Raw genomic sequence first — 23,724 nt, 5'->3', positions numbered from 1 at the left:
ATTAAGATTAAAGGATTGGTACTGGAATTTTTATTACACCCATCACAGTATTTTAATATTACTTTCATTAATTCTAATTTAATGCATTGGCTTAATTAGACGGTTTATGAACTTCAACATTAATGAAGAGAAATCTATTAGTAATAAAAAAAAAAAAAAAAGATTGGTTTTTTTATGTATTTCTTAAATATTGGGAAGAGATAGACTCAATTCTTACATATGTATATGTTGAGAACTTGAAAAAAAATTAATAACAAAGTAAACGAGAAAAATGATAAAAGGAAAATAAAAAGACACGATTTTATTAATCTGGTCCTCTTTTTTGTTTCATTTTTTATAGTTTTTATTCCTGTCATAAAATTTGTTTGGTTTAAATTTTTCTAATTTTTTTATTTTTTTCATTTTTTAATAAGATCACTCACCTAAGAGGTCCATATAGAGTACTAATAAAAAAAGTAATGATAATCTTTCTTCTTCATTTCGTTTTTCAAATTTTTTGTTTAGCTTCCAAATTTCATTTTAAGGAAAATATGGTTTTAGATTTTTTTTTCAAATTTTTAATTTTTTTACTATTTCTGTTTCGAAAGTTTTGTTCTCACATAAGGGGAAAATAATAAAATAATAGATTAGAAAGATGATCTGAGACAAAAAAAAAAGCGATGGGATAGGATCAAAGAAAAATAAAGAAAAAAAAGATTCCATTAATACACTGCCGAGTACGGAAAGTAGTTTCGCTCAAATCTTGGATGATTCATGGTGTCATCCATTGATTTCCAGCCAAAGTGATGGCCGTAAGGCTGGTGAACATGAGGAGGAGGTAAAAATGAGTTTTGTTTTTGTTTTTGTTGTTGTTGATGTTGTTGCTGATTACTAAAATTATAGAAATCATAATCAAACTGAGTTTCTGAAATAGGTGAAGAATATATATGGGGAAATTGTTGATAGTAATTTAGTCTTGGTTGATTATAGTTGTAATAGTTATAATAACTATTCATACCAGAAAAGTCGGACCTTGAGTTACTTTGATAGGATGGTGATGAAAACATGTTATGCGGCATCAGCATAGGGGTTTCATAATTGGAAACGGGGGATAATGGATTGTTTGTGGAAGTAGGCTTCAAGTTGAAATTTACGTTTCTTGTATCACCAACATTTACAATTGGTGACAATAGTGTAGGAGCCACTGTGGCAGGGTTGAGTTGATTTTGTTTGAAAGTTTCAAAATTTTTAACGAATTCATAATAAAGAAAACCACTATCATACAATTCCCAATTGAATATTCTTAACCATTGTCTCTCAAAATCATTAATAATGGTTATCAGTATCCCTGTTGCCTGTGACCACGAGCTATTGGTGAAAGTTTTATCATCGTTGAACTTGTTTGCCAATATAAATGCAATCATAGTGTTTTGATAAATGATATTGATTGAATTACCACCAATTGAATGTATTCCATTAGCTAATTTATTGATATACTTGAAAAGATAATCGATAGCCAAAAAAATAGTAGCTGAAGGCAATCTCGTTGCATTCAATACAGAAGATATACCCTTGAAAAATAGATCAGTGGTCTGGTCATCGGTACTATAGTTGGCGTTGAAAGCAATAAAGGCATTTTCCATAATGAATTTTGACATTATAGAAATATCGTAGTCCAAGTTCTCACTAACGCCCCCATTTACTTGGTTAGATTGCTGTTGTTGTTGTTGTTGTAGTTGTTGTTGACCGTCTCGAATCATTCGGACAGGGGGGGGAATAACGTTGTTATTGTTACTAGTGTACATTAAGCCCGGAGGAGGAAGGATAGGTGGTTGCTGGTGCAGTTGAAGTGGTGCAGGAGGAGCGTAGTAAGTAGAGCTTGGCTGATTAAAGTAACCTAAAGAAGCCATGGATGGCAACTGAGTATGAACTGACTGTGAGGGAACATGACCTAGATATTTAGGTGGTTGCCTGGCAACATTAACAGTGGAAGCAGCAGAACCTTTCGGGAAAGGTAAATTTATTGGATAGCCACTAGAATTACCCATCGTTTCAGGATAATACTTGAAAGTATTAGCCATTTCTATATGGGAGAAGGGGGGGGGTTGAAGACGAATTAACTCAATAACTGTCTTAATAATGTTAAAGAAAAAAAAAATTCCTTGCAGTGTATAAGCTAAGCGCTAATAAAACCGGTTTAAATGTGTGAAACGAAGTGTCTTCGAATACTGTAAAATAACCCCACTGAATATACACAAACACACAGAAAAAGGAGAAAGCTGATAAAAAAAAACGACTCGAAGACTTAAAGGCAGGCCTTTAACTAATGCAGTCTCTATAAAAGCAACAGCAAAGATGAATTTGCTAGCTTTTGTTTAAAAGAGTCTCCTGAGAAACGTTTTCTTTTAATTTGGGTCAATAAAGGAAATTAACCCAGTAAAAGGCTTTAGAGAAAAAAAAAGAAAGAAAAAACGAGAACGAGAATCTAGTATGTGATCCTTGTGCGTTATTCTTAAAAAGATCAATGATTTGTGGTGCTTAGTCACTTTTAGAATTTCTCAAAAGGTAAGTAATGTGTCTAATGACTAAGAGCAGTTGTTCACTTTGAACCTTTTCTCGTGCCAAATAAGTTGAAAAAAGAAATTAAAGAAATTAAAGAAAAATTTTCTCCGTAACCCGGAGTTTAACCGTAATAAAGAATGAGTTCAATGCTGGCAGAAAGAGGTTTTATTGGGTAGTTTACGTAGGATATGTATGTTATTTTCTGGCAGAGGCCAGCAGACTTTGATGAGTGAGAAGAGAGGAACGCATCTTTCTTCTTGGAACTGCTGTATTGGAAGCGGATGGGGTCGAGGGCCCTTGCTCATTAAATGTGGTATCTTGCATGCTTACGTCCACTTCTCCTGCAATGACGTCTTGATCTTGGTCTTGGTCTAGTTTCGGTTCTAGTTCCGGTTGTGATTCAGTGACAGGGCTGGGGCTAAGACTAGGACTCGTCCATTTTACTTTTTTGTTGGGAAATTTTTGTCGATGTACGGTCTCAACGGGAACAGCCAATTCAGCTGCTGTCGTGTTTATTATATTTATATTTGTGTTAGTAAAATTGCTACCAGAATTGGCGATGAAAGTTTTGGCAAAAGATTCAAACTCTTCATCAATATGAACCAGGTCTTGGATTACCGATTCAATGTCAGGAGTCCTGTTCATCAACCACTTTGATAGAAACTTGAATCGAGAGTTCAACTCGGGATCTGACATTAATTTTTCTGTCATTATGGAGGAGTTGACCAAGATTTCATTTCTTTGCAACTCTGATATTTGATTGAGGCATGATTCCAGGTACACCAGGTCGTATGTTTCATCCCAGTCTTCCATTTCTCTTAGCTTGTTCAAGTCAATGGAATGTACCTGCTGAATGACAGAATTCAAAGTGTCAGTCTCGTCAAATTTCACTTCCAACTCGTGTATTTTGTTATAAAGCTGTTCACTGATCATTCGGCAATTACTTATCACTGTTTGCATCTCGGTGGCTGTCCTTTCCTCCTGTTCAAATAATAGTATCAGGTTATCCACTTCCAGCTTGACCATTTGCAAAAAACGTCTTTTACAAAGTATTAATGATTTCAAGGTCTTTGCTATTTGGTATGTTTCCACAGCGGCATACGTTTGCTGAACACGATTGACACACTCATTAATGGCCAGTTGGATCTTCTCTTTGTTTAGTTTGTATTTCGTTAACTTCAAGGAAATCATTTTTTCTTCACGTTCACGTAGTTCCTCGATTTGTCGCTTTTGTTCTGTAATCATTTTCAAATAAGACCCAACGTGCCTGCTCAAAGACTGCTGGTTTCTGATTATTTTGGTCTTTATCTCTTTAGCACGATTTGCGTATTTCAGAGTATTTAACGTCTCATCATAATGTGAACTGCTAGGTGATATACAAACAATCATGACTGTTTTGCAATTGCCGCCCAGCGAAAATTTTAATAGTCTTGTTAATTTGGAATCTCTATATGGAATATGACAGCTCCTGCTGCCGTCATTTAAACATAATGCGTTGATGCAATTGCCTAATGCTAATAGAGATCTATTTATGTTGGCACCTTCGTGTAATCTTATACCACGATTTCTTGTTGCGGCAGCTCTTTCACTCCCAGCCAGATCAATTATTGACAGTGTAGCAAAAGTATGTTGCGAGGTCAAGTCTACGAGCTTATTCGTCTGCATGATGTGTATCTGCAACACTGCATGAGATCGTGACGATACTTCATTTGCCTCGGTTGGTGATGTGGTCCTGTTTATGTTTCCCTGGACAACCAAGTCCATCACATCTTCTACCGTAGTCGGGTGATGATATGACAAATTCGCCACTTTAATGTGGTTCTGCGTATCTTCTCTAATGACCAATCTTTTGGATGGTGTCTCTGGTTTTAAAAGGTCTCTAATCCTTTCATTGTATATTTCCAAGTAGGATAGCGAAATCTCGAAGTTCTTTTCGTCTTTCAGGTCTGAAATTCTATTGAATAACTCCTCCATGGCCAGAAAGATGATTCCCGGCTGCGAAGGGGTACCACTCACTGTATACGTCTTACCACAACCAGTAGCACCATAAGCAAATACGGTACTGTTGAATCCATCTAAAACGGAATCTAGAAGCGGACTGGTGGTCTCTTTGTAGACACAGGCCTGGGAAGAGTTCTCATCGAATAATTTATCAAATACAAACTTAATTTCACCGCCGTGCCTTCGGCGTTGCGAGGAAAATTTGTTCGTAGCATTGCTGTTATTACTAGAGGAAGCAGTGGCTTTAGTGGCCCTTGAACGCATCGTGTTCAAGATCTGATCACTCACTTTATTTAAGGGGTTTCTTTCGGCGGGGTCGAATATAAGCATTCTATCGTCAACACAATCCACGATCTTCCGTATGCCCTCCGGTCTAATCACTCTTCTCCTCAGGGAGCTATTTCTTTTGCTCCTAGTAGAGCCTTCTTCAACGTCTATGTCTATATCGGAGTCGGAGTTAGTACTCATCGGTAAGATTAAAGACGAATCTCCTAAGCCGGGGAAGTTAGCTTCTGCGCCACTAGCTTCATTAACCAGTCTTGTTTTTTCCATTGACGTAAAGGGCCTTACTCTTATAGCCACAACTATGGAGGATTGTCTTGTCTCAGGCACATTCATCTTATAGTGTCGATGATGCACAGCTGGGGGGGGAAGCTCAGGTAGTAAAGTGAACAAAGAATGCAATGGAATAATAATGAAACAAACGGTGAAAACAAGGAATATGAAAACTTTTAACGTAAAACAAAGAAAAACCAACTGCTTCGAAACACTGATCTGTACTTGTTGAGCTGCAGCTATCGGTTACGCGCGGATTATACAATTTATTCTCTATGGGAAGGTCTGGACAATGTACTAAGTAACCAATATTCTACCGACCAGACGAGGGTGTATTTATTCCCTTTGTATTCGAGGTTTAGACAATACCTCACCAGGTCATCAAACAAGGCATAATACAAGTAAAATAAACAAAACAAAAACTAAAAACACGGCTAGCGAAGGGAAAAATTTCTTGACCTAGGGTAAAAGCTACTATATAGCAAGGTCTTTGTCTAGTACTGTGTTTTAAATAGGGCTATATATATTTAGGCATTAGGGCAAGGGGCTTCTAAATTAGGTTTGAAAAAGGATGATGAAAGTTGTAGTAAAAGAGAGACCAATTAGAAGAGTCATGATGGGCTAGTAAAAGACAGAAACAGCAACAATTATAACAAAAAATCACAACTAAAAAAACTTCTACATCGCCATGTCGTTTAGGTTTAACGAAGCTGTGTTTGGTGATAACTCCTTCAACGAACGAATACGGGAAAAGTTATCTACGGCGTTGAACTCACCATCTAAGAAGAAATTGGATATCTTGAAAAGCGGAATAACGGTACAGAAGGTGGATTTCCCTACAATACCGCAGCTAGAAATTTTAGACCTAGACATCATCACCCAGCCCAAGTCACTGGCCAAGGGGATTTGCAAGATTTCATGTAAGGATGCTATGTTGCGGATACAGACAGTCATAGAGTCGAATCTTTTATTGATCAATGAACAGGACACGCCCAGCTTTACAATGCCGCGGCTGATTAATAACGGGTCATTCACGATCCCTATAACAATGACGTTCAGCTCCATCGAGCTAGAAGCCATCACGAATATTTTTGTCAAGAATCCTGGGATTGGGATATCCTTTAATGACGTGGACTTGGATTTTAAGTTTGATTGTTCCGTAAAAATTCTACAAAGCACCATCGAGAGAAGGTTAAAGGAGTCCATGCATGTAGTGTTCAAGGATGTTCTTCCCTCTTTGATCTTCAACACATCACAGAATTGGTTCACTAATCGCGGCGAGACTACTAGTACTATCCCTGGTAAAAGGGACCATCATCATCAACAAACCACGTTGTCTAGAAATATGATCTTGGACGGATCAGATTTTCAAGAGCTGTCTCCAATAAACATGCTACGTCTTTCGAGTATTGTTTCGTCGAGGTCGACGCTGTCACTACATTCCACTGTGATGAACTCTCTCTCCGCTATACCTGGTTGTTTGGAAAGGCAAAATTTGTACCGTTTCATATCAAGGATGCCCTCACTAAACAATTACTACTCTTCGCAATCGTTTCCACAACCAAAGTCGTCGACTATATCACCAAAGCAGTTGGTAAAGCCATTTTACTGTTCCCACAATCTATTACCTAAAGCTGTGTTGGATTCCAGCCAGTATGAATTGGCTACAATAACCAAGATTCAGTCTCGACTTTTTGATAGGAGTAATAGCAACGACGACAATGCCAAACCAAGGAGAAGAAAGATTAAGTGCAAGAAAAGCCGCACGCCATCAATCCCACAGCCACTAGCAGAGCAGGTTGTTGATGATAGTACCGCCATCGAAACAGTAACGTCCACACCGGTGCAAACGCCAATACCTGAGCTTGAAGAACAATCTCCTCCATATCTGAAAACAACAGTATCGATAAGGGATAAATATGTTATCCCAGAAAAAATTTCGTTAAATTTTGACTCCAACAAAGATAAATCTAAAAAGAAACCTCTTTACTTTATAGGTTTGAACTCGCAAGATCCTTCAAATAACTGGAAATGGGGCATGGAGGATAGCCCCCCACCATATCATTAAAATAAATTACATATCTAAGTACATAACTATAAAAATACATACTCTCCGATGTAAATAACACAAGAAAGCAGAATCGACTATGCCAGAAAAATTCATCTGGTTCCTCTTCATACCACAATCTTAGACCATTCCTCCTCCGTGTAGCACTTGCAGCTGAATGCGTGAATCTCTTGTAACTCTTCCTTAACAGCCTTGTTCACCGCACGGCTTCTCATTAGTTTGTTTTTACCTTGGAAGAAGTCACTGACCACCACAATATCAAACGACTGACCACAACCGTACGAGAGGTCCGTCACGATGATATGGTAAACTTGTGGTATGGTTGATTCTATCCTCTCACGGAGTCCCTGTTCACTAACAGGCATCTTATAGTGTCGTTGGCGCTTTGTTCTCCTCCCCTGGGCTATTGTTGAATGTGATTCTACAAATTCGTCATCTATTTTCATCTTTTCAATTCTTTCACTTGTCATATATATATATATATATATAACACCGAAAAACTTATTCCAGTAAAAAGTCGGAAGGAAACAAAATAAGAGCCCACCAAACTGCAATGAGTAGAGCTATTACTAGAGCACAATTGGACAAGGTTGTGCGTAGCATCACTAAGTTCTATCCTCAAAAGTACGCAGATAAGAGCTGGGACAATACCGGCCTTCTCATTGATTGCTCCACTGCACAAGCCACCACTGCTAATCCAACCGTTAAGACAAAGGTCCTTTTAACCGTCGACCTCACAAAGTCAGTCGCCCAAGAAGCTGTGGATGCTAACTGCAACGTAATTATTGCCTACCATCCTTTTATTTTCCCGAGTTGGAGCAGATTAAGCCCACATACCAACCCACAACACGAGACAGCTATAAAACTAATCCAATACGGCATATCCGTATACTGCCCTCACACTGCTGTGGATGCCGCTCGTGGCGGTGTAAACGACTGGTTGGTCAAGGGCTTGAACAATGGAGAGAACGTTACAAAGTCTTATGCCTTGGAAACTGTCAGTGGCGAAACCGACGACTTAATCGGCTACGGTAGATTCGTAGAGTTGAGTAAAGACATTTCGTTGCAGCAAATCGTTGAAAATGTCAAGCGTGCTCTACGGATTCCCCATATACAAGTGGCATCTGGCGCTTCTCCATCCACATGGAACCGACTTATGATCAAAAAGGTTGCCGTCTGTGCCGGGAGCGGTTCTGGCGTATTTAAACAACTAAACGAGGACGTAGATCTTTACTATACAGGAGAAATGTCGCATCATGAAGTGCTAAAGTGGAAAGAAATGGGCAAGACCGTTATTGTTTGCAACCACTCAAACACTGAGCGTGGATTCCTACGAGATGTTATGCATGGCTTGTTCCAAGATGAGGGTTATGAAGTAGTTGTAAGCAGAATGGACCGCGACCCTTTGACCGTTGTATAGCTTTTAGTACCCATATAGCTATATATAATTACAAATACCTTAGGTACTACAGCAGAATCATCTACTTGTTCGTGTGAAATGATGTTTATGTATCGGGTAGAAATACGGGTAGAAATGGTAAAAGTCTTCAAGTTAACAAGGACAATAACACACTCTACATTGAAGGCAAAGTACTTACCAAACCGTAACATAATTCCACTCAGCATATCAATATACTCACACAAATAATTCAAGACATGTCGACGGATACCATGTATTTCAACAGCTCCAGGCTGTTGCCATCGGCTGGCAGAAACAAGACAAATAATCTTATCAAGCAAAAAAACAGAAATAGTCGTGCGAGGGGGAATACTGCTAAGAACGTCAATAACAACAGTCACATCACGGATATACCACCTCCCCAAACTCTTCCTAACGGTGAGAAACCTAACTTCGGCCATTCTTCCAGCAAGAAGCCGTCATTCCATCAGAAGAAACACTCTCCACCTTCTTCCCCTTCCTCAACGGCTGCTTTAGGTAAAAAGAACAGACAAAACAATAAAGAAGTTCCACGACAGAACAACAAAGATGATACTCGTTTACTGAGTCAGAACCTGAAGAACTTGCTTCTGAACCAGAAACAGTCTCCGCATAACCCCCAGGGGATAATACCAATGAGTTGTAATGGCGGTGCCAAAAAATTTAGTCACTCTTATGCAGGCTCCACTTTTGCCACCAATGGTCCAAGGGAGGCTAAAAACTTGCCCAAACCAAGTTTTCTATAATCACTTCTTGAAGGACTTTTTTGATTTTTTTTTTTCTTTTTTTTTTTTTTTAGAAGAATACTGCATATTTTTACTTGATATTTATCTATGTACCAATTATACAAACATGCCTATGTCTGTTTTGGGTCTGGTCATCCAAAGCGATTTCTCAAATTTCAGCTTTTTTTCCCATTTTCTGGTATAGTTCATCATTATGGTGAGGAAGAAAAATGAAACATGTCGGTGACTAGTAAATAGCACACTCGTACAACACATCTTGCGATAGCAAAAGCCTAAAACAAGAAACCAAGACGCAGGAAAATGGACGAAGTGCTACCGCTGTTTCACGATTTTCATATTGCACAGATTAAAGATTATCAACTGGAGTTACAGAACGATTTGATAAAAACCAATGAGGCCTTTCAAAAGAACTTGCTAAAGAATTATAACAAGATTTTAAGCTTGACCGATTCTGTCAACGATTTGTCACTTAATCTAAAGTCTGTTGACCAAGATTTTAAAACGCTATGTTTCGATGATGAGAAGTTTCAATTGAATAAGTTACCTCCACTATTACACCAGAGCACTACTCATATATCATCACTTGGCAGTGAAGAGAAGATCTCTATACCATCACAAAACATACTAGTTATCTCAAATTGGACCATCTCTATCAATAATTTTTGCAACCGTATTGTCACTTCCACTACTCCGTCGCGTATATTCGATGAGCTGTTGTTGAATTTCCACGAATTATCTTTGATATCAGTGCCTAGTAATTTTGAAACGCTTATCAAAGACAAATGTTGTCAATTACAGAAGTTCTTGGTGGACTCCATGAAGACATTAAACTTGACTTTACTGCAGTGGGTAAGACTATATAATTTACTAAACACTGAGTTTGCCTCGAAGTGGGACGATGATTCACTTTCCTTATTCAATGAATCCTTATTCGAAACCCTATTCAATGAGAACGTTCAAGCTTTGCTGATATCGGGCACCAAAAACAAAGAACATCAATATCACCCCAATCAACAATACAGTGATACAGTTGTTGCAGATTTTGTGAATTCATCCACCTTTAGAGACCATCTTATTCGTAAAACTGTGAAAGAAATAAACACACATTTGGATACGCTATCTATTTTGAGAGCCAAGCTTAGGGAGCCGGAAACTCTTCATCAACTAGATATCTTCCATGATGATGACAAGAGCGTCGATGATGGCACTGTATCTCCACTTGATGAGGAGGCATTGAAACAGTACATTGATACAGCGGTATTTTATTCAAAGGGTTTAACTAACGATGCCACATTGCAGATTTACCAAACGGTGCAGCCTACGATTGAAATCCTACAAAACTTAGAAATGTATAAGTGTCCTCAGGAAATACTGGCGGATTTGAAAAATAAATTGATTACGCAATTGCAGGACTTTAAAACCCAGATCGAATCCTGCTTGCCTTCATCGGCGGAAAACTCAACGAGCATTGTGGATGATTTTATGGCTTCGTACATCAATCACAATCTCTTGCAATTAGTCATCGATCAAATTACGCAATTAAGGCAGCAGTAATAATAGTGGCACGAGGGCGGGTACCCGCCTCGCAAACTTATTATTGATAATGATTTGATGATATGGGTGTTTATATGTATATATGTATATATATCTATACATGTATTTGTGTGTTCTTCAATAAGCAACCAGTTTCTTAATTGTATTACGTCTCATTTCATCTGAATAAATTTCGGTATACATGAGCAAGGTCTTGAATTGAATCATTGCTAACCTTCATGACTGTTGAATATACAACTTCCGATTTGGCGACCTATCAGAATGAGGTGAACGAACAAATTGCCAGAAATAAAGCACATCTTGATTCGTTGACTCATCCAGGTTCGAAAGTGACATTCCCCATCGACCAAGATGTTTCTGCCACACCTCAAAATCCGAACTTAAAAGTTTTCTTCTTTGATATCGACAATTGCCTTTATAAATCATCCACAAGAATTCATGATCTTATGCAGCAATCTATTTTGAGGTTCTTCCAGACGCACTTGAAACTATCACCTGAGGACGCTCACGTATTGAATAACACGTATTATAAAGAGTACGGGCTTGCCATAAGAGGACTTGTAATGTTCCACAAGGTGAACGCGCTGGAGTATAACCGGCTTGTGGATGATTCTTTACCCTTACAAGATATTTTGAAACCTGATATACCATTAAGGAATATGTTGTTGAGATTGAAACAATCGGGGAAGATTGACAAATTGTGGCTTTTCACCAACGCGTATAAGAACCACGCTATACGTTGCTTGAGGTTGTTGGGTATAGCAGATTTATTTGATGGATTAACATATTGTGACTACTCTAGAACAGATACACTGGTCTGTAAGCCACATATCAAAGCTTTTGAAAAAGCCATGAAACAAAGTGGGTTGGCAAACTACGAGAATGCTTACTTTATAGATGACAGTGGGAAAAACATCGGGACAGGTATCAAACTAGGCATGAAAACATGTATCCATTTAGTAGAGAATGAAGTCAATGAAATTTTGGGGCAGACACCTGAAGGTGCTATTGTCGTTAGGGATATATTGGAGTTACCGCAAGTTGTACCCGACCTATTCTAAGTTGTATCGATTTTAAATATACTTGTATATAGATCTGCGTGCATTAGATGCCTCTATAAAAATGAAATAAATCAAAAAAAAAAAAAAACAAAACGCTCACTTCCTAATTTCTCATTTACGTAAGGGTTGGGCTTGTTGCTTCTTTTGTTTGGCAACAGCATAAATAATACCTGATAGGAAACCAATGAAAATGGAGAGAATGGATAAGAAGTTTCTTGGAGCATCAAAGAAAATCAAACCAGACAAGGCAATTGGCAACTTGTTCAAAGCCCCAACCATCGAATATGTAGTAGATGAAGTAACACGAACACACCAACCGGAACAGTAAGAGATACCGACAGATGCAACACCACTGATGATCATAGCAGTTAGCGAATCGTTGGACAAATTATTGGTCAAATTGGTAGAAGACCAATCTTCCACACAGAAAGAAAACAGTAATAGGATAGGTAGAGCCAGAACATTGTTGTAAAACATAGTGTCAAAATCCTTGAAGTTGGTCAACTTAATTCTCTTTCTCATTATAAGAACAAATAGCGCAGAAGAAATACAGTTGGTAAACATCCAGAAATAACCTGGATTGAATGTGGCAACAGCACCGGCTGCTCCTTCAGCCAATGAGGCAGCGTTGGCAGCCACAGCTTGTTGGTCACCCCAAGTAGCAACAACGGAAGAGAGAACCATCAACAAAAATGACGATAATTCCATTGAGGTGACAGAGCCACCAAAGAACAGAACTTCACCATAAGCAATCAAGATAATAGTTAAATTCTTGAAAATGGTGTAAATTGGGACAGCCAAGTACTGTAAAGCTTTAGAAGAAGTGTAGATCATCAAGACCAGTAAAAAGGAAATAGGGAACCAGTTCTTGGCGTCTGTTTTGTTTAATGAACGGAACTTCGCATAACCCAGTATACGTAGAACGATCAAGGTCATAGTACAAACTAGAGATTGCACGAATAGCATGACAAAGTTCATGTTGAAATCCTTCAAGTTGACGACGAACTTGTTAGTGACTGTCATCAAAATGGACGAACCACAGTAGGATAAAATGGAGATCGGGCCGGAATTGGCAACTGAAGCCCAAGGGTTATGGCCTGCATGACCTGTTTTCAATTCAGACATTCGGGCGGAAGGTACTGTGTGGCTAGTGTGTTTGTTTTGTTAGGATTTCTCAATTAAGGAGACGTCAACAATCAATCGGCAACAAGAATAGGCTTGGCAGCGTTATATATATCTGTTTTTTGTTCATTGTTGTTTGTTCGGATCGCGAAATTTCAATTTTTTTTCCTTTTTTTTTTCGGCCAAAAAATATCATCCTAGGCTGGGTAAGAGAATTCTGATACACGCGTTTGATTTTTCGTATATGGCGATTCATTGCACGTTTTGGCAAGCGCGTTTTATTTCGTCAACTATGATATTTTCCGTTATGGGCGGCTAATTCTTTAAGAGAAGGGTAATTTAATTATAAAGACATCTTTAATGGTGCTTCTACATTTATATAGTACCTGCCACTTTATACCACCAGTCACATATTTTTTTCTACTCTTAAGAGAGTCACATATATATATATATATGTATATATATGTGTTGGTGTTGGAATGAAATTCTAATATCATCTATTTAATAGTATATTACAATATGCGGTGCAAGAGGATGGCATAAAGATTGAGAAACAGCCATCCAATCTAATGGAAGCTGAAATGCAAGGATTGATAATGTTATAGGATAATGAATGACAACGTATAAAAGGAAAAGAAGATAAAATAATAACACTATATAGAACTATCGATTCCCTTTTGTGGATTTCTATATCCTCAAGGAGAACTTCTAGTATATCCTGCATATCTAATATTATATCCTTTAACAAGAACTGGTTCCCCAACAACTATCCAATTATTCACCTATATCTAACAATGGTCCCTTTATCAAATAATGAATTCAACAATTCTCTGAACGTTTTGATGGTAGCCCTTTCAAATGAAAGTTTTTTGTTGTATCTCAAAATGAGATACCTCAGCAATACTAGATTTACCAACCTAGACATGAAACACGTACGAATACAATAGTTCCAAAACAGACAAGATTGAGTATACTAGACAACCTGCTTGCTTAAGATGAACCAAACTAACCAAACGTATAAATACCTGAACAATTAGTTTAGATCCGAGATTCCGCGCTTCCACCCTTTAGTTAGATTCAGATCTTATATAGATTATATAGGATAAGTAACATTCTGTGAATCACGTTAATAATAAGTCTGACAACAAGTTACTCTCCTTAACGACTTTAGGATTGTCAAGACATCCGGTATTACTCAAGCCCGTGATACAACATCCAGCAATAAAAGCTGGTTTCGTGGTCTAGTCGGTTATGGCATCTGCTTAACACGCAGAACGTCCCCAGTTCGATCCTGGGCGAAATCAATTTTTTTGCATTCATATTTTCAGGTTTATTTACAGAAATGGGGTAATGAATGATAGAAAGAAGAAATATACTCTGTACAAGCACTATAAATATTATTGCTGCTTCCAATTTACACAAGTTCCCTTAGTTGTTCCTCCAGCTTCTTATCTTGCTTCCGATTATAAAATGCAGTCGCTGCACCGCCAAACAAAACAAGGTTGAACACCATTCGCATTCCTGTGTACCCTACGTTCCATTTGTTGCTTTTAGATCTGCCACCACAGGGACCATAAGATAAGAAATACGCGGCTTTGATCTCTTCTAGCGGTATATATTTCCAATCTTCTTCCATCCTCCATCGTAAATACTCTTTGACTTCATCTCTAACTTCAGGTCGTAGAGTGGGCCACAACTTAGTTATATTCGTGATCTCGACCACAGGTGGTTGATACGTGCTTAAAGATCTTCTCAGCGCTAACCGAATAACGTTTCGTCCCATCATCTTCTGTCCTTATTCTTCTTGCATTGTCAATCATTTCTTTCAAGTGGTCCTCTCCTTTCTTTCTATGACGCGAAATTTGAAACTGCGAAATACTTTTCAAAGAAGGATGTAAGTATACATGTATACATTACTATTGCTAGATATATCCTGAGAAGTGAGATATCCCTGTATATTCAAAGCTTACAATGACTTATGAACAATTATATGTATGTTACCTTTTGCGCTGGTGGTTTCATTTCTGTAATGTTTTAGCAACACCCAGAACAGCGAACAGTTCCCTTGCTGCCGGTTTTAAGTCATTATTACTAACAAGCATAACCAATCCGCCTCCTCGGCACCTGTATAATCAATTAAGAAAGAGTTCCATTCCACCGATAGCTTCCAGCCATTTATCCGTTTAGACACCCAGCCAAAATTTGCTATTTGTGGTGTACTCGTTACATTGGCTGTACTATCATCTGCTCTGTTCACTGTTGGTTCCAAATCTTCATTCATCAAGAAACTTTTCCTTTACACAATTTTAAGCGTAACTGGTAGTTTGTTTGCTGGCCTGACTACTGTTTTTGCCTCCAATTCTTTCGGTGTCTATGTTTAAATGACACTCTATTAACCTGCAAAGGAAATATCGATGGAAATATATACTATATTTAAGAAATATTTTGAATGAGAATATTAAAAAGAAAGGTGTCAAGTAGATTTCATTATATAAAGAGTTTTTGCGGCATATGGATATGCGAATTTGGGGGCAAACAATGACTGACATCGTAGGTTTTTTAGTCTTTACAAATGCTTATTTTATGCTCACAAGTTCAACACATCTTCGTCGAAGTTAACCGCTTTGTAATACCTCGGGTCCGACGAATTGGTTGAACCGAACGCGTTATACTCAAGTAATGTAGAAAGCATAGCTCTTGTGTTCGATATTACATTCTCTAATGCACATTCGCTATCCTTATGTAAAAACGTTAGTATTGTATTGTTGCTAACTTGAAATAATCTCTCCTGTAGATATTCATCGCTTAAATATCCTGATATCTCCTTTGGAGCCTCCACAAGTGGATTGGAATATGCCAACAGGGCTGAGACATTACTCAATTGTCCGCTAAACCTATCCCTCAAAGATTGTGGAATTTCAGTATCGTAGATAAATTCATTAGATAATTCCTGACCCTTCAGAATTAAACTTTCGATTTCGTCATCATCCTTGGATGAACTTTTTTTAATCATCACCAGGTAGTTTGCTAGCTTTAACTCAAACACTAATTCTAGATTATTTTTCAACAAATCGGGAATTTCGTTATTGATATAACTGATACATTTGCTAATTTGGCCCTTGTTTATTAAATATCTTAATTCTTGCCTTATCTTTACCATACGTTCTTCTTTCATGATTTGTCTTTCATTATGCCTAATAACATCTTTGCTTTCAGAGTGTTGTCCATTGACATTGACCGCATCTTTTTGCAAGTCTCTTAAAAACCCCTTTGCAACATCCACCAATCCTTCGTGGATCAAGTAATCATTTATCATCACATTCAGTGTGTTAGGTAATGAACCGTCATCCACGTTTAAGGTGTTGATATTGTTGACATCTGGTCTAACTAGCTTTCCATCTATAAACCTATCATCTTCTCCTAATAGAAATTTCAGATTGTTGTCATTCTCATCATCGAGTTTCTTTGTATCCTGATTTCCAGCGGCATCATCTTCTTGATCAATATCCATCAACTCTGCCGATTTAGTTTCTTCACCCCCATTTTCAGTACCTTCATTTTCTTCACTTTCATCGGAGTCGAACTCGTCAATGGAAACGTCCATTTGGCGTCCACGACAAATATGTTCGTACGCTAAACTCTTCCACTGGTCCTGGTATCCAATAATATCAAAGACGAAATCCTCATTCAACCCAAAATTTGTTCTAACAGAATTTCCGGGTCGCAAGGCCACATAGGGAACAAATTCTAGATCATTCAAGTCGGTAAATGCGTTCCCTAAATGGATACCGTTCTTTGTGAAAAAAATTGAGCCATCAATGAAATTTATGCCACAACCGATAACGTCATCTCTGCCAAAAGGCTTCGCATATTCCTTAGATTGCTCTGTAGAATTAGTTATCAAACCATCAAACCCGCAATAGCCGAACACATTAAGATCAAACCCGTATTTCTGACATTTGTTTATGGAACCATCTACGTTAAGGGACATAGCTGAAACGCCCCCTTCATAAATATAATCGCGCCTTTGAGCACCTTCCATAGTGAAAGAGGTAGAAGGTACTCTATTGGAACTAATGTTATTTCCACCACCTAAGCTACTACTAGAACCAGTCACACTTGAACGAGAGACACTTTTTTTTGTGCTGGCTTCCATTAATTCGTTTTCTACTAACTTGTATCCGATAACAATGTTACTATTTTCAGCACTTTCTGTGCTCGTTACACTTAGAACTTTAATTTCGTAATAGAATATTGTTAGTTTGTTATCTGGCAGTGACTTATTTGCCCAAGTGACCGCAAAGTCTACTTTTCCAGAGTTTTCAAAAGAAGTTCTAAGCCTATTTCTAGCGGAGGCAGACGAAGCGCTTGATCTTTCATAAGTCATATATGAATGATAATCAGGGTTGGGTTGTAAATGAGTAATACCATCTTGGGATATTTGTAAACTGTTATTTGGTTGAGCTTGCCACCTAGAAGGTAAAAAGTACCCCAATATCTTGTAAATATCAGGGATCATTGAATTTTTCTTTTTGCCACCACCACTGGACAGGCCATTTGTTGCCTCGTTGACATTTTTATCGTTACCTGAAGATACTCTAGAAGAAGAAAAGGAAGAAGTTGGAGACTGATCAGGGGGGTAGTATTGTAGACTACTATTCTTATCGGTTGTATCCCACAAATTCATTGGCCCCGCCTCTATATTAATAGCTGATCTAGATCTTTGATATATCCATGGGTCCGCAATTCCTTCAGTGCGCTGTTGTGCATTGGACACATCAGCATCTGCTCCTCTTCCTTCTTCATCTTCACCTTCCTCGTCATGATCAGAGCCATCTCCTTCGTTGTTATCGTCTGTATCAGTATTTACCTCCCCTTCTAGGCTTTCCAGATCAGATTCATCTTCATCGTCGTCATCGTCATCGTCATCGTCATCATCATCATCTTCTTCTTCTTCTTCTTCTTCTTCACCGTCATTTCCATCATTATCCAGGCTAATGTTAGAGTTAAGCGCCATTTCACGTTCAGATAAAACGGGTTCCAATAGTTCCTGAGCATTTTTTCCCATATCTGAGGAAGCTTTCATAAATCGCACTGAATTTTTATTTGAATCTTTAACGCCGAATCTCAGAGTAAAGTCATTAACGTCTGGGTAGAAATACTTATAGACCTGAATCAAATAATCATCGTTGACAGCCTCAAACGAGATCGTACCCAGAACACCCAAATTCATCAGCTTTGACCAGATTTCCTTCCTTGTTGAAGCTGTTAACTTTGTCCTGCCCACTCCAACACCAGTGGAATTTTCATCAGTGTTAATTAAATTTGTGTTCTTCAGTTTGTGAAAAAGTTTTCTATGTTGCAAATATAAAATCCATAAATCATAAGCCACAGGCTGCTGTAGCAAGTAGCTTGGGAACAAACAGTTGATGAATTCACGGTCTACGTCGTCCATATATTCAGACATTTCCTCTAACTGTTACTGGAATTCGACGGTTGTTTTTAACGTACCACTGCTTTTCCTCCTACAACAGTAATAAACCTGGTTATATCCTTTGGCTCTCTCTTTCAATCCACCCATCAGTTCCCTCCCCTGAAAGGCTCGCGCGTCCTCTAATCTAGCAAAAATAGGTAGGATAAACACAGTGAAGTGGTAATGTTATATTCTTATATGATTATATATAGAGGTCAAAACAAACAATATAGGATATATATATATATGAGTGTGTGTGTATAGCAAGTGGATGAATTTTCATCACAACGTCATGGTAGTAGTTGTGGTAATAGTTGAAGTAGATGTGTAGGATTCGTCTTCTTCTCCTTCTTCTTGCTGTTGTAATAGTTCTTGTTGCCTTTGGAACTCTTCCGCAGCAACTTTTTCACGTTCCTTTCTTTCACGTTCCTGGAATTGCAGATTGGCTTTTGACCTTAAAATATACAAAAACTCACCACTCTCTTGGGTGAACGATAATATCTTCCTTTGCACTTTTTGTCTGAACTCGTTAACATGGGATAAGTCAGCAGGATGGTGAGCCAGCTTGTCTCTAGATTCTATGATCTGTTTCTTGCCCTTCAAGAACTTCTTCCAGTTAACAGAAGACTTTGTTCTTTCTTCGTCAAGGGTAGCATCATCATCTGAACCCATGTGGGCGTTGATAACATCCACATAAGCCATTCTTTTGGACCATTCATTCACAATAATATCGCCCCACTCTTCAAAGACTTCGACGTTTTCCTCTCTAATTGCATTGACTTTCTTTTCGATTTCTTCGGTGATTTGGCTCAAATCTTTCTCCATAGCATGTGTCAATTCATCTAACGTTGAGCGCGTCTCGTTGAAATACTCACGGACCAACTCTCTAGTTATGTATTGAGAAATCTCAGTACTGCCAGATTTATCAAAGAAAATTTTCTTGCCAGTTTCACTATCAATGCCTTCCATACAATCGATATCATTAATGGCTAGTGAAATTTTGGAGAAGAATTTCTTAGATACCTCATCTAAAGAGTTAAACTTGGCCTTGAAATGTCTAGCCTCCTCGCCCAATTTACCATTGATATATTTGGAAACATCCTTTTCAAATAGCCGAATCACGTCTTGTGTTTTTTGCAATATAGTCTCACTCCACATGTCGAAATCCTCTTGCAACAGAGCCTGTTCATTGACATTGATGTCTGTAGAGTCTTCGACGTCTGTGGAAGCCTCATCATCGTGAGCATGGCTAGCCACAGCGCTAGCTTGTTCTTCGTCCAAAGTAATTGTTTCAACCACTGTTTGAGTACTTGTTGTAGTTAATAGCTCCTCATCAGATCCGATAGTACCCACGGTTAAAACCCTGTCTTCAGAGGAAGGTTCATGTGTGATGGAACCATGAATGCCATGCGTATCCTTATTCTTAAACTTCCCCATTAGTTTTTCCTCCGTGTTACCAACAATAGAGTCGTATTTGGACTTGATGCATCTTGAAATGGTAGTACAATAATAGTGAGCTATGTTTTTATATTTTGAAACCCTTTCTCTCAATTGAGAGCGAAACTCTGAATTAAAAAATTTGTCTGTGCTAGGTCTCACGAAAGTATTGTACTTGACCAAGAAAAATCGTCTAGCCTTAAGCACTGGAGAGCGGGCCAATTGGTAATACTTTCCGCAATTCCATTTCTTACATTGTGAATGGACGACCTTGAATGCAGGCTGTATAGCGACTCTATTGACTTTTATTGCAACGTCATCGATGACAGGTCTAACAGCCGTGTCATATTTACGCGCCACCAAATCGAATCCGGGACTGACCTTATTTTTGTACAATTCAGAATTCCCTGAAAGATATGCGTTCCAGATTCTGGGATTGGTGTAATGGCAGAGCGTTTGCGTGCGCTCGCATGATATGTTCCCACTATTGGATTGGCAACAATACTGCAGCAATGATACTAATACGGTCAGAGCAGTGATTAACTTAATTAGCTTCCCCATTTCGTTACACTGCGTTCTTGTTTGGGTGTAGCAGCTTTTTAAAAACGTAATGAAGTACTTCGGAAATAGTGGGTAAAACAGAATATACATCTAGCTTCCTTTAAGGCTGTTCTTCAATTTGATCCTTTCACTGATATACAATTATCCCCTTGTACGGTAAAGTCGCCTTATTTCCTAGCCCTGAAAAAACATGGGGCTCTATACGAACCTGCTTAGGTTATTGCTTAATTATAAAATATGTTCTTTAGGGATGTTCAGGGTTTAGTTAGGTTTTTAATGCTAACCCTCAATCCCTTAAGGAAGGCCTCTCGAAGATAATAACAGACAATATACCAAGAGTTTAGTGCATGTACGATGGTTGTTTTTAATGCTGTTTGTTGTTTGTTTTGAGGTGCTGCAGAGGATTTAATTTAGTAAACGTGGTGTGTTGTGTTTTATTGTGTTGTGTTGTGTTCTACCAATTGAATTGTGCGAAGAAGTGAAACGGTTGCTTCACCCAGCGGGAAAAGGTCAACCTGGTATTTGGTGTGAGATAAAGTTATAGCGGTTTGGTCTTTTTGTTATTCAGTTCTCTTTTCTTTTATATTGTTGAGTGCACTACTCTCTTGCTTTTCAATAAAGCTAAAATAAAATAAAAATATGTCATTATGGCCATTTGGAGAGACGTTGAGTCATTCGGGAATTGATTCGATACTTGAAGAGTACTATCTAATTTTTCGTAGTTTGAAGAAAAATGAGACATCTTCAACCGATGATAACAAGAATACGCCTTCTACGGAGTCACAGTCCGAATTTGGTACCGAATCTCGGGATATAAGCGACCTTAACCAGTCATTTATTGATAGGATCTTGTTAGAAACGGCTTTGCTGGATGAACTGAATGGAGGAACCAACGACAGACTCGTTGACTTCATTTGCTTGGGATATTTCTATGACGACCGTGCCCAGCAGGTCCGCCACATGGACTATTTAGTGGACATGTTGATGGTTTACTTAAAGGACATAGATCGCACTGGTTATAGGGCCCCATTCCTTCTAGAAAATTCATTCCACCAAACAGGAGAATATGAAGATCAGGATGATGAAGATCCGATGCTATATGTTAACATTATTTCTAGTATTTTTTGCTCGAAAAGTGCGCCCATAGTGAAGTCACTCGTGCAGAATATACCATTTTTATCTTCTTTGTTAGAGATTTTCCAGTTTGAGAATATCGAGGCAGAAAATTGTCCCATCTTGGCTGTGTTCCTTAAGATCAATGAAACTCTTCTATTTGAACAGACATCTAGTTATTTGGAATTTTTCAAATCGCAACCGGACATTGTGAACAAGTTCTTAAATCATATCGAAGTTTCGCCCTTGGTCGAATTTCTCATTAAGATCATGCTGACAGACCAAGTTGAATCGCCTACGGGCATTATTGACTTCTTGTATCATCAAGATCTAATACCTAAGTGTTTGAATCTCTTGGACAATAGCAAATACTCGCCTGGTATTCAAAACAGTAGCGGAGAGCTTCTGAAAGCTTTGATCAGCATTTCCTCCAATTTCAAACTGGATGCCTTATGGATTGGGCCTAACCGATTGATAAGACAGCTTGCCTCCCCACAATATGTCGATCAACTTATTGATATTATCTTACTCCAAAGAGGCCATGCAATGGGCGTCGCCGTGTCCGTTATAATTGAGTTGATCAGAAAGAACAATTCCGACTACGACGAAGTAGATTTGTTAAGTACTACCATAGTAAACAATCCACCTTCACAGAGAGACCCAATTTATTTGGGCCATTTGTTATATAAGCTTACGATGCATATGGAAAAATTTTATGCGCTACTAATTAAACTTGAAAACGATGATGACGATGATGATGATGACGCTGATGCAAAAGGTCTTGCATATGTTAAGCATCATCTATTAGAAAATCAATTACACGAATCATTTAGACCTTTGGGCTTTGAGAGGGTCAAAATTACAGAATTAATATCTGAAATGTTACACTGTTCAAACATGGGATTGATGAATTCAAAAAGAGCTGATAAAATAGCACGCACAAGAGATAAATGCAGGGAGGCTCTTGGTCAAAACTTACTAGAAGAAGCCATGAAAAATTTAAATATAAATGATAATACTATTTCTTCGGATACATTAGATGATAAATGTAATAATAATGATAGTAATGACAGTAATGACAATCAAACAAAAAAACAAAACACTAAAAAAAAACTTGACGATAATGCATTGTATTCTACCTTTGATATACCTGATGACGATATCGATGATGATGATATGAGTTTTGAAATTCCTTACGTCAGTGAAACGCAAAATATGAAATTACGTAAAAATCCTACCATTGGAGACTTATTTAAAATCAAACTTCATGATCTTGGATTTCTGCCAAAATTTCTACAATTATTCTTAAGGTACCCTTGGAATAACTTTTGGCATAATATTGTATTTGATATTATTCAACAAATATTTAATGGCCGAATGGATTTCTCTTATAACTCATTTTTGGTCTATTCTTTGTTTGATTTCAAAAAGTCTAGAAGATTTGTCCCAAAGAATTTGCACGGCAGCAATCAAAAGTTATCTGTTAGAGGTTTTCATATTATTTCTGATTTCATTTTACAAGGTCACAAGGATTCGTTTGAATTTTACGAAAGAGAAAAAACAAATTTGGGCTATATGGGTCAATTAGTATTAATTGCAGAAGAAGTTTCCAAGTATTCTAAAACCTATAAGACGGATTTAATTGCTCCAGATATATATGCGTTCTTACAAGATGAAGTTTGGATGTCATATTCAAGTGACATCTTGAACGAAACAAGGACAATGTGTTCAATAATTCTCGGAGGAGGCCAGTTCTGTGCTGATGGCAATGGGAATGCCAATCAAGAGTTTTCGGAAGATGAGGGTATGAGTAGAACAACTCATTCATCCACAATAGACGGGAATGAGATTGCTCACAAGGAAGATGTTAGGCTACAAGATAAAGTCGCCGAGCTCATAGATGAATTGGGCCAATTGACCGAATTAGATATTCATGATAAAATAAAAGATGTAATTGTCGATCATGATTCCGATATAATTGACTAGGTGATGCTATTAAATAGATTTTTGCTTTTTTCTACATTTTTAATATTTTGTTTCTCTTTTTTGCCTTA

At 37.9% G+C, this 23,724-nt stretch overlaps 14 protein-coding genes and 1 non-coding gene across 15 annotated transcripts; 8 read left to right on the top strand and 7 right to left on the bottom strand.

Annotated features, from left to right (window-relative positions):
* Positions 1-701: 701 nt before the first annotated feature.
* Positions 702-2,060, bottom strand: CLG1 (Clg1p; the record flags this gene model as incomplete). Its single annotated transcript, XM_033910275.1, has 1 exon — positions 702-2,060. One exon carries the CDS (start codon positions 2,058-2,060, stop codon positions 702-704), a length of 1,359 nt encoding a protein of 452 aa, XP_033766166.1.
* A 676-nt stretch (positions 2,061-2,736) lies between these two features.
* KIP3 (tubulin-dependent ATPase KIP3) lies at positions 2,737-5,160 on the bottom strand (the record flags this gene model as incomplete). The annotated part of the gene is made up of 1 exon (XM_033910274.1): positions 2,737-5,160. The coding sequence occupies one exon, from the start codon at positions 5,158-5,160 to the stop codon at positions 2,737-2,739; it is 2,424 nt and encodes an 807-aa protein (XP_033766165.1).
* Positions 5,161-5,785: 625 nt separating this feature from the next.
* On the top strand, positions 5,786-7,165 carry MDM34 (ERMES complex subunit MDM34; the record flags this gene model as incomplete). The annotated part of the gene is made up of 1 exon (XM_033910273.1): positions 5,786-7,165. One exon carries the CDS (start codon positions 5,786-5,788, stop codon positions 7,163-7,165), a length of 1,380 nt encoding a protein of 459 aa, XP_033766164.1.
* Positions 7,166-7,272: 107 nt separating this feature from the next.
* Positions 7,273-7,635, bottom strand: BOL2 (Bol2p; the record flags this gene model as incomplete). The annotated part of the gene is made up of 1 exon (XM_033910272.1): positions 7,273-7,635. One exon carries the CDS (start codon positions 7,633-7,635, stop codon positions 7,273-7,275), a length of 363 nt encoding a protein of 120 aa, XP_033766163.1.
* An 83-nt stretch (positions 7,636-7,718) lies between these two features.
* On the top strand, positions 7,719-8,585 carry NIF3 (uncharacterized protein; the record flags this gene model as incomplete). Its single annotated transcript, XM_033910271.1, has 1 exon — positions 7,719-8,585. The coding sequence occupies one exon, from the start codon at positions 7,719-7,721 to the stop codon at positions 8,583-8,585; it is 867 nt and encodes a 288-aa protein (XP_033766162.1).
* A 236-nt stretch (positions 8,586-8,821) lies between these two features.
* EDC1 (Edc1p) lies at positions 8,822-9,349 on the top strand (the record flags this gene model as incomplete). Its single annotated transcript, XM_033910270.1, has 1 exon — positions 8,822-9,349. The coding sequence occupies one exon, from the start codon at positions 8,822-8,824 to the stop codon at positions 9,347-9,349; it is 528 nt and encodes a 175-aa protein (XP_033766161.1).
* Positions 9,350-9,649: 300 nt separating this feature from the next.
* On the top strand, positions 9,650-10,903 carry COG1 (Golgi transport complex subunit COG1; the record flags this gene model as incomplete). The annotated part of the gene is made up of 1 exon (XM_033910269.1): positions 9,650-10,903. The coding sequence occupies one exon, from the start codon at positions 9,650-9,652 to the stop codon at positions 10,901-10,903; it is 1,254 nt and encodes a 417-aa protein (XP_033766160.1).
* A 218-nt stretch (positions 10,904-11,121) lies between these two features.
* On the top strand, positions 11,122-11,964 carry SDT1 (nucleotidase; the record flags this gene model as incomplete). Its single annotated transcript, XM_033910268.1, has 1 exon — positions 11,122-11,964. One exon carries the CDS (start codon positions 11,122-11,124, stop codon positions 11,962-11,964), a length of 843 nt encoding a protein of 280 aa, XP_033766159.1.
* Positions 11,965-12,075: 111 nt separating this feature from the next.
* VRG4 (GDP-mannose transporter) lies at positions 12,076-13,089 on the bottom strand (the record flags this gene model as incomplete). Its single annotated transcript, XM_033910267.1, has 1 exon — positions 12,076-13,089. The coding sequence occupies one exon, from the start codon at positions 13,087-13,089 to the stop codon at positions 12,076-12,078; it is 1,014 nt and encodes a 337-aa protein (XP_033766158.1).
* A 1,227-nt stretch (positions 13,090-14,316) lies between these two features.
* Positions 14,317-14,390, top strand: SPAR_Gtrna1V. The gene has a single exon. It is a non-coding gene; the product is annotated as a tRNA-Val (tRNA).
* Positions 14,391-14,500: 110 nt separating this feature from the next.
* MTC3 (Mtc3p) lies at positions 14,501-14,872 on the bottom strand (the record flags this gene model as incomplete). The annotated part of the gene is made up of 1 exon (XM_033910266.1): positions 14,501-14,872. One exon carries the CDS (start codon positions 14,870-14,872, stop codon positions 14,501-14,503), a length of 372 nt encoding a protein of 123 aa, XP_033766157.1.
* A 185-nt stretch (positions 14,873-15,057) lies between these two features.
* On the top strand, positions 15,058-15,467 carry OST5 (dolichyl-diphosphooligosaccharide--protein glycotransferase subunit; the record flags this gene model as incomplete). The annotated part of the gene is made up of 2 exons (XM_033910265.1): positions 15,058-15,078; positions 15,228-15,467. 2 exons carry the CDS (start codon positions 15,058-15,060, stop codon positions 15,465-15,467), a joined length of 261 nt encoding a protein of 86 aa, XP_033766156.1.
* Positions 15,468-15,673: 206 nt separating this feature from the next.
* On the bottom strand, positions 15,674-18,553 carry VID30 (glucose-induced degradation complex subunit VID30; the record flags this gene model as incomplete). Its single annotated transcript, XM_033910264.1, has 1 exon — positions 15,674-18,553. One exon carries the CDS (start codon positions 18,551-18,553, stop codon positions 15,674-15,676), a length of 2,880 nt encoding a protein of 959 aa, XP_033766155.1.
* Positions 18,554-18,841: 288 nt separating this feature from the next.
* On the bottom strand, positions 18,842-20,557 carry SHE10 (She10p; the record flags this gene model as incomplete). Its single annotated transcript, XM_033910263.1, has 1 exon — positions 18,842-20,557. One exon carries the CDS (start codon positions 20,555-20,557, stop codon positions 18,842-18,844), a length of 1,716 nt encoding a protein of 571 aa, XP_033766154.1.
* Positions 20,558-21,196: 639 nt separating this feature from the next.
* SAP4 (Sap4p) lies at positions 21,197-23,656 on the top strand (the record flags this gene model as incomplete). The annotated part of the gene is made up of 1 exon (XM_033910262.1): positions 21,197-23,656. The coding sequence occupies one exon, from the start codon at positions 21,197-21,199 to the stop codon at positions 23,654-23,656; it is 2,460 nt and encodes an 819-aa protein (XP_033766153.1).
* Between the last annotated feature and the right edge of the window lie 68 nt (positions 23,657-23,724).

Source organism: Saccharomyces paradoxus, chromosome VII (assembly GCF_002079055.1).
Source record: "Saccharomyces paradoxus chromosome VII, complete sequence".
Classification (NCBI taxonomy): Eukaryota; Fungi; Ascomycota; class Saccharomycetes; order Saccharomycetales; family Saccharomycetaceae; genus Saccharomyces; species Saccharomyces paradoxus.
The sequence above is the reverse complement of the archived record's forward strand: the minus strand, read 5'-3'. Positions and strand labels throughout refer to the sequence as shown.